The 13,778-nt window shown below is 42.0% G+C and overlaps 1 protein-coding gene across 7 annotated transcripts in view; it reads left to right on the forward strand.

The window, feature by feature from the left end:
• The window catches only part of ASCC1 (activating signal cointegrator 1 complex subunit 1), a 103,975-nt gene that overhangs the window by 53,692 nt on the left and 36,505 nt on the right, over positions 1-13,778 (forward strand). For all 7 annotated transcript variants that reach the window (XM_078077618.1, XM_036083901.2, XM_036083900.2 and 4 more), the window contains exon 8: positions 11,145-11,269. In XM_078077618.1, coding sequence (XP_077933744.1) covers positions 11,145-11,269 — 125 coding nt within the window. The remainder of the gene's footprint in view (positions 1-11,144; positions 11,270-13,778) is intronic.

Below are 13,778 nucleotides of genomic sequence, written 5' to 3' on the forward strand. Positions count from 1 at the left end.
ACAGAGGATGGTTGAAGACAAAAATTGCTGTTGAGGATAACATTATAGTCTACTAAAAAAAGCGCTAAAATTGATAAGAGAGCAGTAAAAGTGCTAATAAGTGGTTGGACAAAAGATAAATACCCAAAAATAAGTAGTACTAACAAAATAGACACCATAAGAGATACACAGATGGGTAAAATGACCCTTACCTGAGGATCCTAAATCTGCTTAAGCACTAAACTATGAAAAGAAAACACACAAATTTTAAAAATAGAAGAAAACTAAGTAGATGTTTGACGAGTGACATGAGAAGGTCCCTGCTGGTAAAGCTATAAATAAGGACTTTCGAGAAAGCAAACTGGCACTTTTATTTTATACTTCCTGGATTTGCTAATTCTCCCCACAGGAATTTTTCTAGTGGAATTAATCAGATATGTGGACAGATCTCTATATGTGGGAGATCTCTGTATGTGTAATACCTATTACAGTATTGCATGTGGCAGTATATACTGGAAACAATCTAAATCAACACCACAATCAGATGAGTGGGAAATAAACTATAGAACATCTATAGAATAGAGAATGCTAGGGATCAACTAAAAATGATGTCTTGGGAAAATGGAAAATATTCACTATAGAGTATTATCTGATGAAACAGATTACAAAACAATTTGTAGATATGCATTTACTTTTCCCTCAAAAGTGGGAAAAGAGCAAGAGAGAAATAAATCAGTTAATCTCAATACATAAAAATCTTATCAGTGGTTCTTTCCGGATAGCAAGTGATTTTTTTTTTTTTTTAGATTATCTGATTCTTTTTTTTTTTTTCAATAATGTTGGTATAACAGGCAAGTGTTGTTCAGGTTTACTTGGTCAGGTCAGGGTCAGTAGTAATTAGCGTGTATTTGTAAGGGGTAGAATTACGGTTTGACCTCGCCCTAACTGTGAAGCCTGTGCTCATGCTGGGGCAGAAGAGGGGATTAAGAACAGTTGGAAACAGACTACTCTTTCGAGAAGTTTGGTGAAAAGAAGATGAGAGTGTACGTGTATGTGTGCAGTTAGAGTTAAATTCCACAGCAGTGCAGCCTGGCATATCTCTGTACCATCTTTCAGTTTGCCATCTTCCTTTTACACCCAAGCTGCTGCTGCTTCCTTTTTTTTTTTTTTTAAGATTTTATTTTTAAGTTATCTCAACACCCGATGTAGGGCTCGAACCCACAACCCCGAGATCAAGAGTTGCACGCTCTACCGACTGAGCCAGACAGGCGCCCAAAGCTGCTTCTTTTTGTATTGTTTTGTTTTACGAAAGTATAGGCTTATACATGGGTAAAGTGAAAATTAACTGGCTCCCTTTCCCCCTGCCCTGCCCCTCTCCGTGTTCCTCCCCAGTAGATGGTAAGCAGAACAAACATGCTGAGAGTCATTGTCTACTGTGCATATCATTTTACACAAACAGGACATTACACACATGACTTAACAGTTCATTCTTCTTATGACACATAACCTAGAAGTTACTTTTACGTCAGTGTGTATAGATCTCATGAAATACAACTACATTTGTCCTTCTAAGCCATAGCCTGTAATAGGACTTATTCGCTTAAAAATCTCCCAGCAGAAATGCAAATCCAGACTACAATGAGATATCACCTCATACGCGTCAGAATGGCTAAAATCAACAACACAAGAAACAACAGGTGTTGTTTCCAAGCATGTGGAGAAAGGGGAATCTTCTTGCACTGTTGGTGGGAATGCAGACTGGTGCAGCCGCTCTGGAAAACAGTATGGAGGTTCCTCAAAAGTTAAAAATAGAACTACCCTATGATCTAGCAATTGCACTGTTTTCCGAAAGAATACAAAGGTATTTTTCCCAAAGAAAACAAAAATACTAATTCAAAGGGATACATGCACCCTGATGTTTATAGCAGCATTACCAACACTAGCCAAATTATGGAAACAGCTCAGGTATCCATTGATAAATAGATAAAGAAGATGTGATGTGTGTGGGTAAAGTAGGTGATGGGGATTAATGAGTGCATTTGTGATGAGCACCAGGTGTCGTATGGAAATGTTGAATCACTATATTTACACTAATACTACTCTGTATGTTAATTAACTGAAATTTATTTTATTTATTTATTTTTTTAAAGATTTTATTTATTTGACACAGAGAGAGAGACATAGAAAGAGAGGGAACACAAGCAGGAGGAGTGGGAGAGGGAGAAGCAGGCTTCCCGCCGAGCAGGAAGCCCGATGCGGGGCTCGATCCCAGGATTCTGGGATCATGACCCGAGCCAAAGGCAGACGCTCAACGACTGAGCCACCCAGGCACCCCAATTAACTGGAATTTAAATAAAAACTTAAAAAAGAGAGAGAAAAAAATCTCCCGTCCTTTCACATCATCTTTTGAATTAATTCATATTCCTCAGTCTAGCATTCAAGATCTTCCAGTATGAGATAATCTTCCGGTAAGACCAACTTAATATTTCAGTTTAATCTTCCACTACCTTGCACTTGGCCAAGCCCAGGCCAACTTCACCACTTATTGATGATTCTTTGTGTCTTTGTTAATATTGTTTCTTGTGACTAAAACTTCTCTCCTGTTACTTCTCATCTTTTTGTGTTCACATGCCGTCTTTCCTTATTGTTATCCTTTCTTTTTCCTTTTCTTAAGTAGACTATAAGATTCTTCATGGCAGGGCGTACTCTTCTTCAGCATTGCATATCCAGTGCCTTTTATAACTCAGGTTCATAGATGTTCAGTGAATGTTTGTTATGTACTTAATTCACTCATTCTGCACATACACAAAATGAATTGGGTACAGTTAGCTTTTTGTCCTAAGCCCATCCTCCTAATAGCCTGTTGTGGTTCCAACCCAGCTATACTCTCTTCAACGTTTAAATTACCTGAAGCACCTTGTATTGTTTGTGTCATTACCAAAGTCTTCCTTTATAGTTACCTTAATCGATTGCAAGCTCCTTAATAACAAGGACTATGTTTGCTTAGTTTTTTATTTTTGTAGTGACTAGCATAATGACTGTATACAGTAAGCACTCAGGAAATACTACTTAGTATGGAACTGAATTAAACTGGAAACAAAGAATTCCCAAACAGAAGCCTGGAATTTGCACTTTATAGGGAGTTGGTGATCTTTCTTTTTTTTTTTTTTTTTTTTTTTTTTTTTAAGATTTTATTTATTTATTTGAGACAGAGAGAATGAGAGAGAGAGAGAGAGCACATGAGATGGGGGAGGGTCAGAGGGAGAAGCAGACTCCCCGCTGAGCAGGGAGCCCGATGCGGGACTCGATCCAGGGACTCCAGGATCATGACCTGAGCCGAAGGCAGTCGCTTAACCAACTGAGCCACCCAGGCACCCGGGAGTTGGTGATCTTTCTGCAGTACAAATCCGTATCTGTAAAGATGGCTCTGGGATGCTTGAGCTTTGGAGCACTTACAGGTCTTTAAGAGCTTAGATTTAAGGCACGAATAACTGGCTTCTGTTTCCAAACTCTAAGCACTATCTAAATAATAAAGTTGCTTAAGAATACATAATTTTTCTCATAGCAGCCCTATATTTTTAATTCACTTATGAGGAACCAAAGGCTCTGTGACTCATAGTCAAACAGGAAGGGATCAATGAAGTAAGAATTGAAAGACTGTACTGTTAGAAATATATGGACATATTGTTAAATGTATTATCTGTGACATCAACCTGAAATTTAGTGACTGTACCCAACTACCCTTAAGTTCTTTTACTAGAACCCCAAAATATTTGTCATCAATGAATCATGCATGCATGCAATAACTATTGAGAACTGATTATGTGTCAGGCATTAATTTAGGTGCAAAGATAAAGCAGTGAATAAGATAAAGAGCCAACCTTTGCGGAATGCACAGTGAATTGGTAACAGCAAAACTGACCTGGATTCTGGTCTCTTTGCCCTGACTTTGAGCACCTCATCCTGTCTATGCTTCATTTCCTCTTGCATAAAATGCAAGTTAGACTAGAACTTTTTAAAGGACTTTAGTTTCTTCAAAGTCTTAAGTCTGTGAATTGGACAGAAATCTTAATTTTCCTGAAAGACAGAGCTGGAAATTGGTTTCTTTCATTTAGTTTATTTAATTTCCTTCCTCTAATATTTCCTGTTCCCTGTTTCTATCTAACTGAACTCCCTAATCACTTCTTTTTCTTTAATAGAGGAGAAAGAAAAGAGAGGCATCATTCTGCTTGATTTATGTTTTTTTTTTTTTTAAGATTTTATTTATTTATTTGAGAAACAGAGAGAGCATGAATGGGGGGAGGAGCAGAGGGAGAGGAACAAGCTGACTCTGCATTGAGCCTGGTGCGGGGCTCGACCCCACGACACTGAGACCACTACCTAAGCCAAAATCAAGAGTTGGATGCTTAACCGACTGAGCCACCCAGGTGCCCCTCTGCTGTGATTTGTAATTGAGGTGGATTTTGCAGTGCTTGATTATGTTCAGACTTAGGTTGTAATGCTTAGAAGTGTTTCAAAACTTTGTGGTTCTCTCATGGTGTTAATTAGAAACCTCAGAACCAATATAATGTAGATCTTTGCTTGGAGGTCCACATGCACAGTTAATTAAATCATTAACTATAAAATCAGGGTTATCTGCAGCATGAATATATTTCATTTTCCCCTTAGGAAAGTAGGGACTAAGTCGTTTCCATGAGTCAGCCCTCTTTTTCCATCCTTATCGATATTTTATTGGTTAGCCTTTCTCATCGCTCCTCTGAAAGGTATCTAAAATGATATTTAAAAAAATCCTCCGTGACAGAAAAATATTTGGGGTACATTAAGTGAAATAAGCAAGTTTAGAAAAATGTTTTGTCTTTTTGAAATTGATTATATATCTGTAGAAAAAGACTAAAAATTATATAACAAAACTTAAGTGTTTCTATGTGGATGGCCAGGTTATGATCTCCTTTTTATGCTTCTCTTCATTTTCAGTATTATTTTGTAATCAGAGAAAAAATTGAGACCACTATGTCAGGAAGCATATCTCTCTTAACTGGCTTCCCATGCCTTTGGTTTTGTCTGCGTATCTTCTTACTGGCCCTCCTTGGTTTCCTGTGGCCTACCCAGTAAGATTTCAACCCGCCCTGGCCCCAGGAGCCTCCACAGCCTGGCTTTGCTCAGCCTGCTTTTCCATTTCATCACTGCCCTTCCCTTTCTACAGATGTCTCGCGAATCCTTGGACATATTGTTCTCTTTGATATTCAGTCTTTCAGATGTTGAGGACAAAAATGCTTCTAGAATCACCTTCCAGTCTTGACGATAGTATATCAGAAAAGCTTCCACTTCTCACCACCTCCAGCCCTGCCACCCCAGCCATCTGGTTGTTGCGAAGGTCTCCTAACCGCCTTCTTGCTTCATCCTCACTCCACCACTGTCCTCTGCATGGCAGCCAGAGGTTTCTTTCTAAAATGTCAGTCAGATCATGTCATTCTTCTGCTGAAAACACTCTAAAAGCTCCCACCTTACTCCATAAAAACTAGTCTTTTCAGGGGCGCCTGGGTGGCTCAGTCGTTAAACGTGTGTCTTGGGCTCAGGTCATGATCCCAGGGTTCTGGGATCGAGCCCTGCATCAGGCTCCCTGCTCAGCGGGAAGCCTGCTTCTACCTCTCCCACTCCCTCTGCTTGTGTTTCCTCTCTCGCTGTCTCTCTCTGTGTCAAATAAATAAATAAAATCTTAAAAACAAACAAACGGGTGCCTGGGTAGCTCAGTCGGTTAAGCGTCTGCCTTTGGCTCAGGTCATGATCCTGGGGTCCTGGGATGGAGCCCCATATCGGGCTCCCTGCTCAGCAGGGGGTCTGCTTCTCCCTCTCCCAACTCCCCCTGCTTGTGTTCCTGCTCTTGCTATCTCTGTCTGTCAAATAAATAAATAAAATCTTTAAAAAACAAACAAACAAACAAAAAACTAGTCTTTACAGGGGCCTATGAGCCCTATGTAAGCCCCATGCGACATGATCCTCCCCGCCTCTCCAGCCTCAGCTCCACTCCACACATTGGCTTTTACCTATTCCTCAGTCGTACCACACACATGCTGCCTCACAGGTCTGTCTTTGCTGTTCCTTTTCTATGCAATGCTGATCCCTCGAGTCTCTGCTCACATGTCACTGTCTAAGGGAGGCCTTCCCGATCACCCTGTATAAAATGGCCATGTACTCCCAGTGGTATGCTCATCCCTCTTTCCTGTTCCAGTTTCTTCACGGCGCGTACCACCACCTGATGGAGTATGCGTGTATGTGTCTGCTGCCCATCTGCCTGCTTCCACTAGTGTGGAAGCTGCTCAAGGCAGAGGCTTGTTCACCTCTGTATTCCCGTCACCTGGGGCACATCAGCCCTTCCTGTCTCCTTCGGGATCTTATTCTGTCAATTCCCTCTTTTGCCTGAAGTTTTATCTTTCTTCTCTATTGGATAATTTCTTGTTGTCAGTAAGCATTTTCAGTTCTTTCTCCTCATCAAAAACAAACACAAACAACCTGCCCTCAACTCTGTACATTTGAATTATCAAGGCATTAGTTTCCCTGCTTCCTTTCGAGTTTCTGGAAAGAGTTGATGTGCACTTAGCCCCTCCCCCCCTCTGGTTTCTGCCTTGGTCCTCGTACCAAGGCTTCCCTCTTGGTGTGCTAGCACAGCTGGTACTGCACAGGTCTGCAGTACGCTCTGACTGTGAGAAGTAAGTAGGCCGTGTTTGGTTCCTTTTCTTACCTTAGTTTTCTGTGGCATTGTACTGTGCTGATTATTTTTTTTTCCCTCCTGTAATTCTCCTTTCAGCCTTTTTGAAGTCCTCTTCTGAAGTCTTTTCTTTTTTTTTCTTTTTAAATATTTTATTTTTTTTGACAGAGAGAGACACAGTGAGAGAGGGAACACAAGCAGGGGGAGTGGGAGAGGGAGAAGCAGGCCTCCCGCCGAGCAGGGAGCCCAACGTGGGGCTCGATCCCAGGACCCTGGGATCATGACCTGAGCCGAAGGCAGACGCTTAATGACTGAGCCACCCAGGCACCCCTGAAGTCTTTTCTTATTCCTCTTTACTGATGATCTTTGCTGGTTCCTTCTCTGCCCCTCCCATAGGAGTGTCCCTTAAGGCTCCATCCTTAGCTGTCCCTATGGCTTACTGTAAATCCTCCTTCCCACTGTGACTGCATCTAACCCATGCTTTTACCTACTGCTTTTGCATTCATGACTCCCAAATCTGTATCTTTTTTTTTTTTTTAAGATTTTATTTATTTGAGAGAGAGAGAGAGAGTCTGTGCACGGGGGAGTGGGGGGAGGAGCAGAGGGAGAGGGCGAGGGAGCATCTCAAGCAGACTCTGCACTGAGCACAGCCCCACATGGGGCTCAGTCTCATGACCCTGAGATCATGACCTGAGCTGAAATCAAGAGGATGCTTACCCGACTGAGCCACCGAGGCACCCCTCAAATCTGTATCTTTTGTCCAGATTTTTCTCTTGTGTTTCAGGCTTGTATTTCCATCCCTCTCCTGGACCTGTCCTACTTGATGTCCCATGTCACATATTCAAAAGCATACACAGTATTAATTCTCTCCTTGGAATGACATAGCATAACAATAGCAATTGCTTCTCCACAGATGCCCATCTTGGTCAGTGGCCCAGCTGGTTATGTAAGGCAGACTCTTGTGAGTCACCTCAGCTGCTCTCTGTGCTTGAATGCAGCCATGTCTGAGGACACCAGCTTCTCTCTCACACAGCTCTTGTGAAGCCGTTCTCTTGTCTTGGTTCTCATTGCCCCTGCCATAGTTTAGATGTTCCTCCTTTTCTCCCTTCATAGCACAGTCCTTAAAGCCCATGCTCTGAAGCCCGATGGCATGGGTTCTGATTTTGGATCTGTCACGTATTAGTTATGTGACTTTGGTCAAGTTTTATAACTTCTCCGTGCCTCAGTTCCCTCATTAGTAAAATAGGGATAATAATACATTGTGAGGATGAAATGTGTTAACAGATATCGAGTGTTTAAAATAATGCCTGACACTGTTCTAGCCACCCTCTCTCTCTCCGGTCTGTTCTTCTAAAATGTTTTCTACTCTGCTACGGCATCAGCTTTCAGAAATGGACATCTGACCACATCATTCTCTTTTTAAAATCTCTGTGGCTTCTGATGGTCTGACCACCACTTCTATCCAGTTCGTCTCCATTGTTCCTTTTCCTTCGCTCACTGCTACAGCTATATTCAGTAATCAGCAGTTTTCCAAATAAGATGTGACCGTGCGTGCTTTGGCATCTTTGTACTATTTCTTCTGCTCGAAGTGTTTTTCCTTACCAGTTTTATCTGCGAGTCTTCAGCGATCCTTCACGACCATGTTTATTTTATTTTTTACATTCACTTCCCACTTTTTTTAAGAGAGAGAGAGTGTGTGTGTGAGTGGGGGGAATGGCAGAGGGAGAGAACCTCAAGCAGACTCCCTGCCAAGCATGCAGCACGACTTGGGGGCTCAATCTCACAACCTATGAGATTGTGACCTGAGCCGAAACCAGGAGTCGGACACCCAACTGACTGAACCACCCAGGTGCTCCTCACTTCTCACTTTTTAACCAGTCACATCCATCAATTAACCAATCACAGCCAGTAGGTACTGAAACCCAAGTATAATGGTGTTCTGGAAGATACAAGAAAATATAACATGCTCTTGAGGAGCATGCAATCTAGTAGGGGAACAGGACAGAGAGACTTGAAACAGCAAGGGACTGTCCCTGAGAATGCTAAGTAGAGCACACATAAGTAGAGCGGCATTTCAAAGAAGGGCAGAATCACCGCTCACAGATACAGGGGAGTGAATGGGGTCTTAGGGGGTTTAGAAAGGCTTCATGGAAGAGTGAGATTTGAGTTGGGCCTGGAAGGATGATAAGATCTGCATAGGTGGAGGGAGGGGGTGGATCCTGTGGCTCAGGGAACAGAAGGCACAGAGGTGGCAGTTGTCAAGCTGAGTGGAGGAAGCCCGATAAGAAAACGTGCGTGTTGAGGAGTGCCGAGGTCACGAGGCCGTGTGGAGTCACGGGGTTCTCCAGAGCCCGGAGCATCTTGAGGGACTGGTGTGTTGTAATGTTCTACCCTGTGCCGGGCCACACTGGAGCCTGACGCAAAGGGATAACTCAGCAACATTGATCTCATCTTCATTCAAAATTTTGATATTCTGTTCATCATGGATTTTTTTTTTTGGCATTAAATTTGATTTTTTAAAATATTGCATTAAAACATGATTTATTTTGGTTACTGCATTTTTTGGCACCCCCTTAAATTTTGTGCCCGAGGTCATTTCCTCACTTACTTCGGCCCTAGTCCCAGCCCTGTCTTCTGGTTCTGAAGTTCAGTAGAGGGGACATGGGTATTTACTTTATTGTTATTATTATTAATTATGGCTTACTCATGTTATACATGTTTCTTGATTAGTAGACAGTATTTCATAAAAAGCAATTAAGGTAAATTAGGATTTTAAGAAGATTAATTTGGAACTTTGGAGCCTGAAAACCATGAAAGGGAAAATAATTATGTTTCTGAGTCAATTTCTGGGGCACAGTAACTTTCTTTTGCTGCAGTGCATGCAGTGCAAGCAAAAAGAGTTGTTTTGCTCATGTCTAAATTCGGGGGAAGATCCCTGGAGGGTCGGGGTACTAGAGGCTGCTGTCCACTTGGAGACAGACATCAAGCAAGTGAGTTGCTGCAGCCGGAGTGTTGTGCCTGAGGCAGGCTCCCACAAATGGGCTGCACAGGCTAGGCTCGGCCCCCATCTCACATGAAGCAAACCTGTCTAGCCCTGCTCAAGAAGTAGCTGCTCACTGGCCACAATGCTTACACTGTGGGCCATTACACGTGGGCCATGGCCCAAGAAGCAATGGAAGATTCATGAACTCTAAATTTCTCAGGGCTACCTGTATCCAGGAAAGAGGTGATGTTTGACACGAAGAGTATTACTAGTACATCTAAAAATGTGAAATCTATTGTTCATTAGTACACTCGTGACTCACAGAAGATGATTTGGCATCAGAGAAGTCAGCACAAATCTCAGAGAAGGCTGAGGGGAAGGTTGTAAGGGGCAGGCTGCATCCTGTGACTGCCACCAGGTGCACTGCCCTGTCATTTCATGGGGACCCGCCACATATCCAGCACGAGCTGCTTCAGTCTCAGAGTAGACATTCTGGCACAATGTGTAGAAGCCACAGGCTGCATTTTACCATCAGATGAGTGGGTAGTCACAGAAAATGGCTGCTTCCTGAGGCCTTGGACCATCATCTGCTCACACACACCTGCTGGATTGCTGACCCCTCTTGTCGGCATAGCCAGCAAAGTTGTTCTTCAGAACTGAAGGAGAGATAAACGAGTTTTCCAGACAAACAAAAGCTGATGGAGTTCATCACCACTACAGTGGCCTTACAAGAAATGTTAAAGGGAGTTCTTCAGGCTATTGAGCAAAACACCTGAACAGGATGAAGACTTCTGTGCAAGAATTGCTTCTGGGAGAGGTATTAGAATGAATGGCCATCGTCAAGCTAGAACTCAGCCACTGCAGAACCCTTATTGCTTAGAGCTACCTGGAGTCCACATCGGGAAGAGTCATGCAGCCTGTGGATTTTCCTATAGTTGTCTTTATCGGTACTCCACTTCAGTCTCGGTGAAACACTGGGATAGTGTCCAAGGCTACTGGGATCTTCAAAGTGCAGGCTCCTTTCCAGGGAGCAAATGTCTTAGAATCGTACCAGACCTCCTTTGATCCTGACAGAAACATACTGACTACATGGTAGAGTTAGGTTCTCTGACTGGATGAAGCAATAAAGCACTTCTTTTTAGGCAACTCTCTGTTGAGTCTGGCTTCTTAAGCCCAATCCTGAGATGCTGAGCTTCCATGTTCCTTCAAGATCATGTTTAAACCTCCTGTAAAAACCTTGCCCTCTCCATGTATGGTTGGTCCCTCCCTTAACACTCCTCATGATGTATTTCAGTGTTACGGTTTCCATGTCCATCTGTTCCACAAGGCTGTGAACACTGTGGTGGTGGGGACTGTAGCCTTTGCAGGGTCTTGTACAGTGATTGGCCCAGAACAGATACTCTGTCAACATTGAATCGGTAATCAGGGGTTCAGAGTTTACTAACATTTTTATACTTCTTCCTTCAATTTCTTCAGGCTGCAGGAATTAGTCGATCGAGTGCTGGAACGTTTTCAGGCATCTGGACTAATAGTGAAAGAGTGGAATAGTGTGAAACTCCATGCGACAGTGATGAACACTCTATTCAGGAAGGACCCCAATGGTAAGTCCCCCATAGAACTGTAGCATAGTTTAGGATCAGCAAGGCCTTGTGATATCCCTGGGGTTCGAACAAGACGGGCTATCAAAGAATCTCTGGTAATCTTTCTTTGAATCTTTAACTTGTTTTGTTGAGCACAGTGGAAGTGGTGAGGGAGATGTCTAGCGTGGGAGTGTGACATTCCAGATCTTTGATTTCTGTTGCACATAGGGTTTCCAGATTTAGCAAAAAGAAATACAAAATGCCCGGGTAAATTTTAGGTAAACAGTGAATAATTATTTTAGTATAAGTGTGTCTCTTGCAATACTTGGTGGCTTTTTGAAAAGAAGAAAGAAGGAAGGAAGATTAGCTAATAAAAGTAAAGGTTAGGCCAATGGTTCTCAACTATGGGCAACTTTGTGCGCGCCACCCCTCCCCCCGCCCCAGGACATTTGGTTGTCACACTTAGGGGTTGAGGGTGCATTGCTGCTGGCATCTAGTGGGAAGAGGCCAGGGATGCTGCTTAACTCTCTACAATGGACAGGACAGCACACCTCAACAAAGAAGTATCTAGAAATGTCAGTAGCACCAACGTTGAGAAACCTGGTGTTAGAGTAATAATTTTTCCCCTCATGGAATCTGAGCCTTTATATAAAAATGCCTTGTTTTGACCCTTGATTTGGGATAATTATCTACATTTCAAAAAGTATTTTTCTTTTCTTCCATTGTCTTCTCCACCCTACCCCCAAGTGAAAGCTTTTCTAGCACATTCAGGATCTGTCTGATCAGGAGCTGCAAATTCAAATTATATGTAGCTTCTCCTTCTAAAACTTGTTTGAAATATATCAGCACTAAAATCCTATATTCAGGTTTTATTTTCTTTGTTTAGGGCCTGACCTTAGTTTTAGAAAGTTTAGGTTGGAAGAGGACTCCATCAGGACTTGAACCCATAAACTATTTGTAGATTTATACTTTAGGACAGTTTGTGTGTTCCTTTTTGTCAAAGTACAGTTGACCCTTGAACAACACAGTTTGCATTGTGCTGGTCCACTTATACACGGAATTCTTTCAATAACTACGGTATAGTACTGTAAACGTGTTTTCTGTTCCTTAAAATTTTCTTAATATTTTCTTTTTTCTTGGGGTGCCTGGATGGCTCAGTTGGTTAAGCGTCTGCCTTAGGCTCAGGTCATGATCCTGGAGTCCCAGGATCAAGCCCCGTATTGGGCTCCCCACTCAGCAGGGAGTCTGACCCTCCCCCCTCTCATACTCTCTCTTTCACTCTCTCAAATAAATAAAATCTTGAAAAAAAAATTTTCTTTTTCTTGTTTATTGTAAGAATGCAGTATATAATACATATAACATACAAAATATGTATTATACCAAAGATCCCAACTGGAAGTCATTTAATATTAACCTGATGTTCTTTTCTTTTCTTTTCTTTTCTTTTAAGATTTTATTTATTTGTTTGACAGAAAGAGACAGCGAGAGAGGGAACACAAGCAGGGGGAGTGGGAGAGGGAGAAGCAGGCTTCCCGCCGAGCAGGGAGCCCGATGTGGGGCTCGGATCCCAGGACCCTGGGACCATGACCTGAGCCGAAGGCAGACGCTTAACGACTGAGCCACCCAGGCACTCCAACCCGATTTTCTTAGAGCCACTGTAGGACTAAGAGATGTGTAACTGTCCACATTTTGGTTCTAGTGTTAATGTTTTGTGATGTTATTAGATTGTATTTTATTTAAGATTTTTCTAAATAAATCACTATTTTACCTTTGGGAGTACTGAGATAAAAAATGGTTCAAATGACTAAGTCAAAGCCTATAGACTCTTGTTTGGGTACTTAATAGCATCCAAAACTCTATACTTGTTCTGATGGAATACTTTTTTTTTTTTCATTTGGGTAGTAGTATTGCAGAAGAATATTTGGAATTTTTGGGAAAAAATTTCTGGACTATTTCATATTTGTATATGTATATACCTAGTCCAGTGGGAACATTTAAAGGAGTTTGTGGTATTTATTTTGTTCTGGATGGTCAGTTTTAAGTTTGGAAATATACTTAGATCCTCTGAGGTGATGTACATTTTAACATCACTATGTAAAGTTCTAGAGCTCTAGAGTATACTCTCAATTCTTTGGTTCAGAAGATATATTGTATTCAGTACCATCCAATAGAACTCCCTGTGATGATGGAAATATTCTGTACCTGTGATGTCCAATATGGTAGCCACTATCCACATGTAGTTACTGAGCAGTTAGAGGTGGCTGGTGAGGCTGAGAAAGTAAACTTTTCATTTTAATTAATTTAAATTAATTAAATTTAAATAATCACATGTGACTAGAGGCTACTAATTTGGACAGTGCAGGTATAGACAGTATTTTATTAGACATTTAATGCTATCAGCAGTACATTCTGAAAATGTCCTAGTCTTTAAATCTTACTTCAGAACTCTTAAGATAGGGGCGCCTGGGTGGCTCAGTCGTTGGGCGTCTGCCTTCGGCTCAGGTCATGATCCCAGGGTCCTGGGATCGAG

This window comes from Halichoerus grypus, chromosome 7 (genome assembly GCF_964656455.1).
Source record: "Halichoerus grypus chromosome 7, mHalGry1.hap1.1, whole genome shotgun sequence".
In the NCBI taxonomy this organism is placed as follows: Eukaryota; Metazoa; Chordata; class Mammalia; order Carnivora; family Phocidae; genus Halichoerus; species Halichoerus grypus.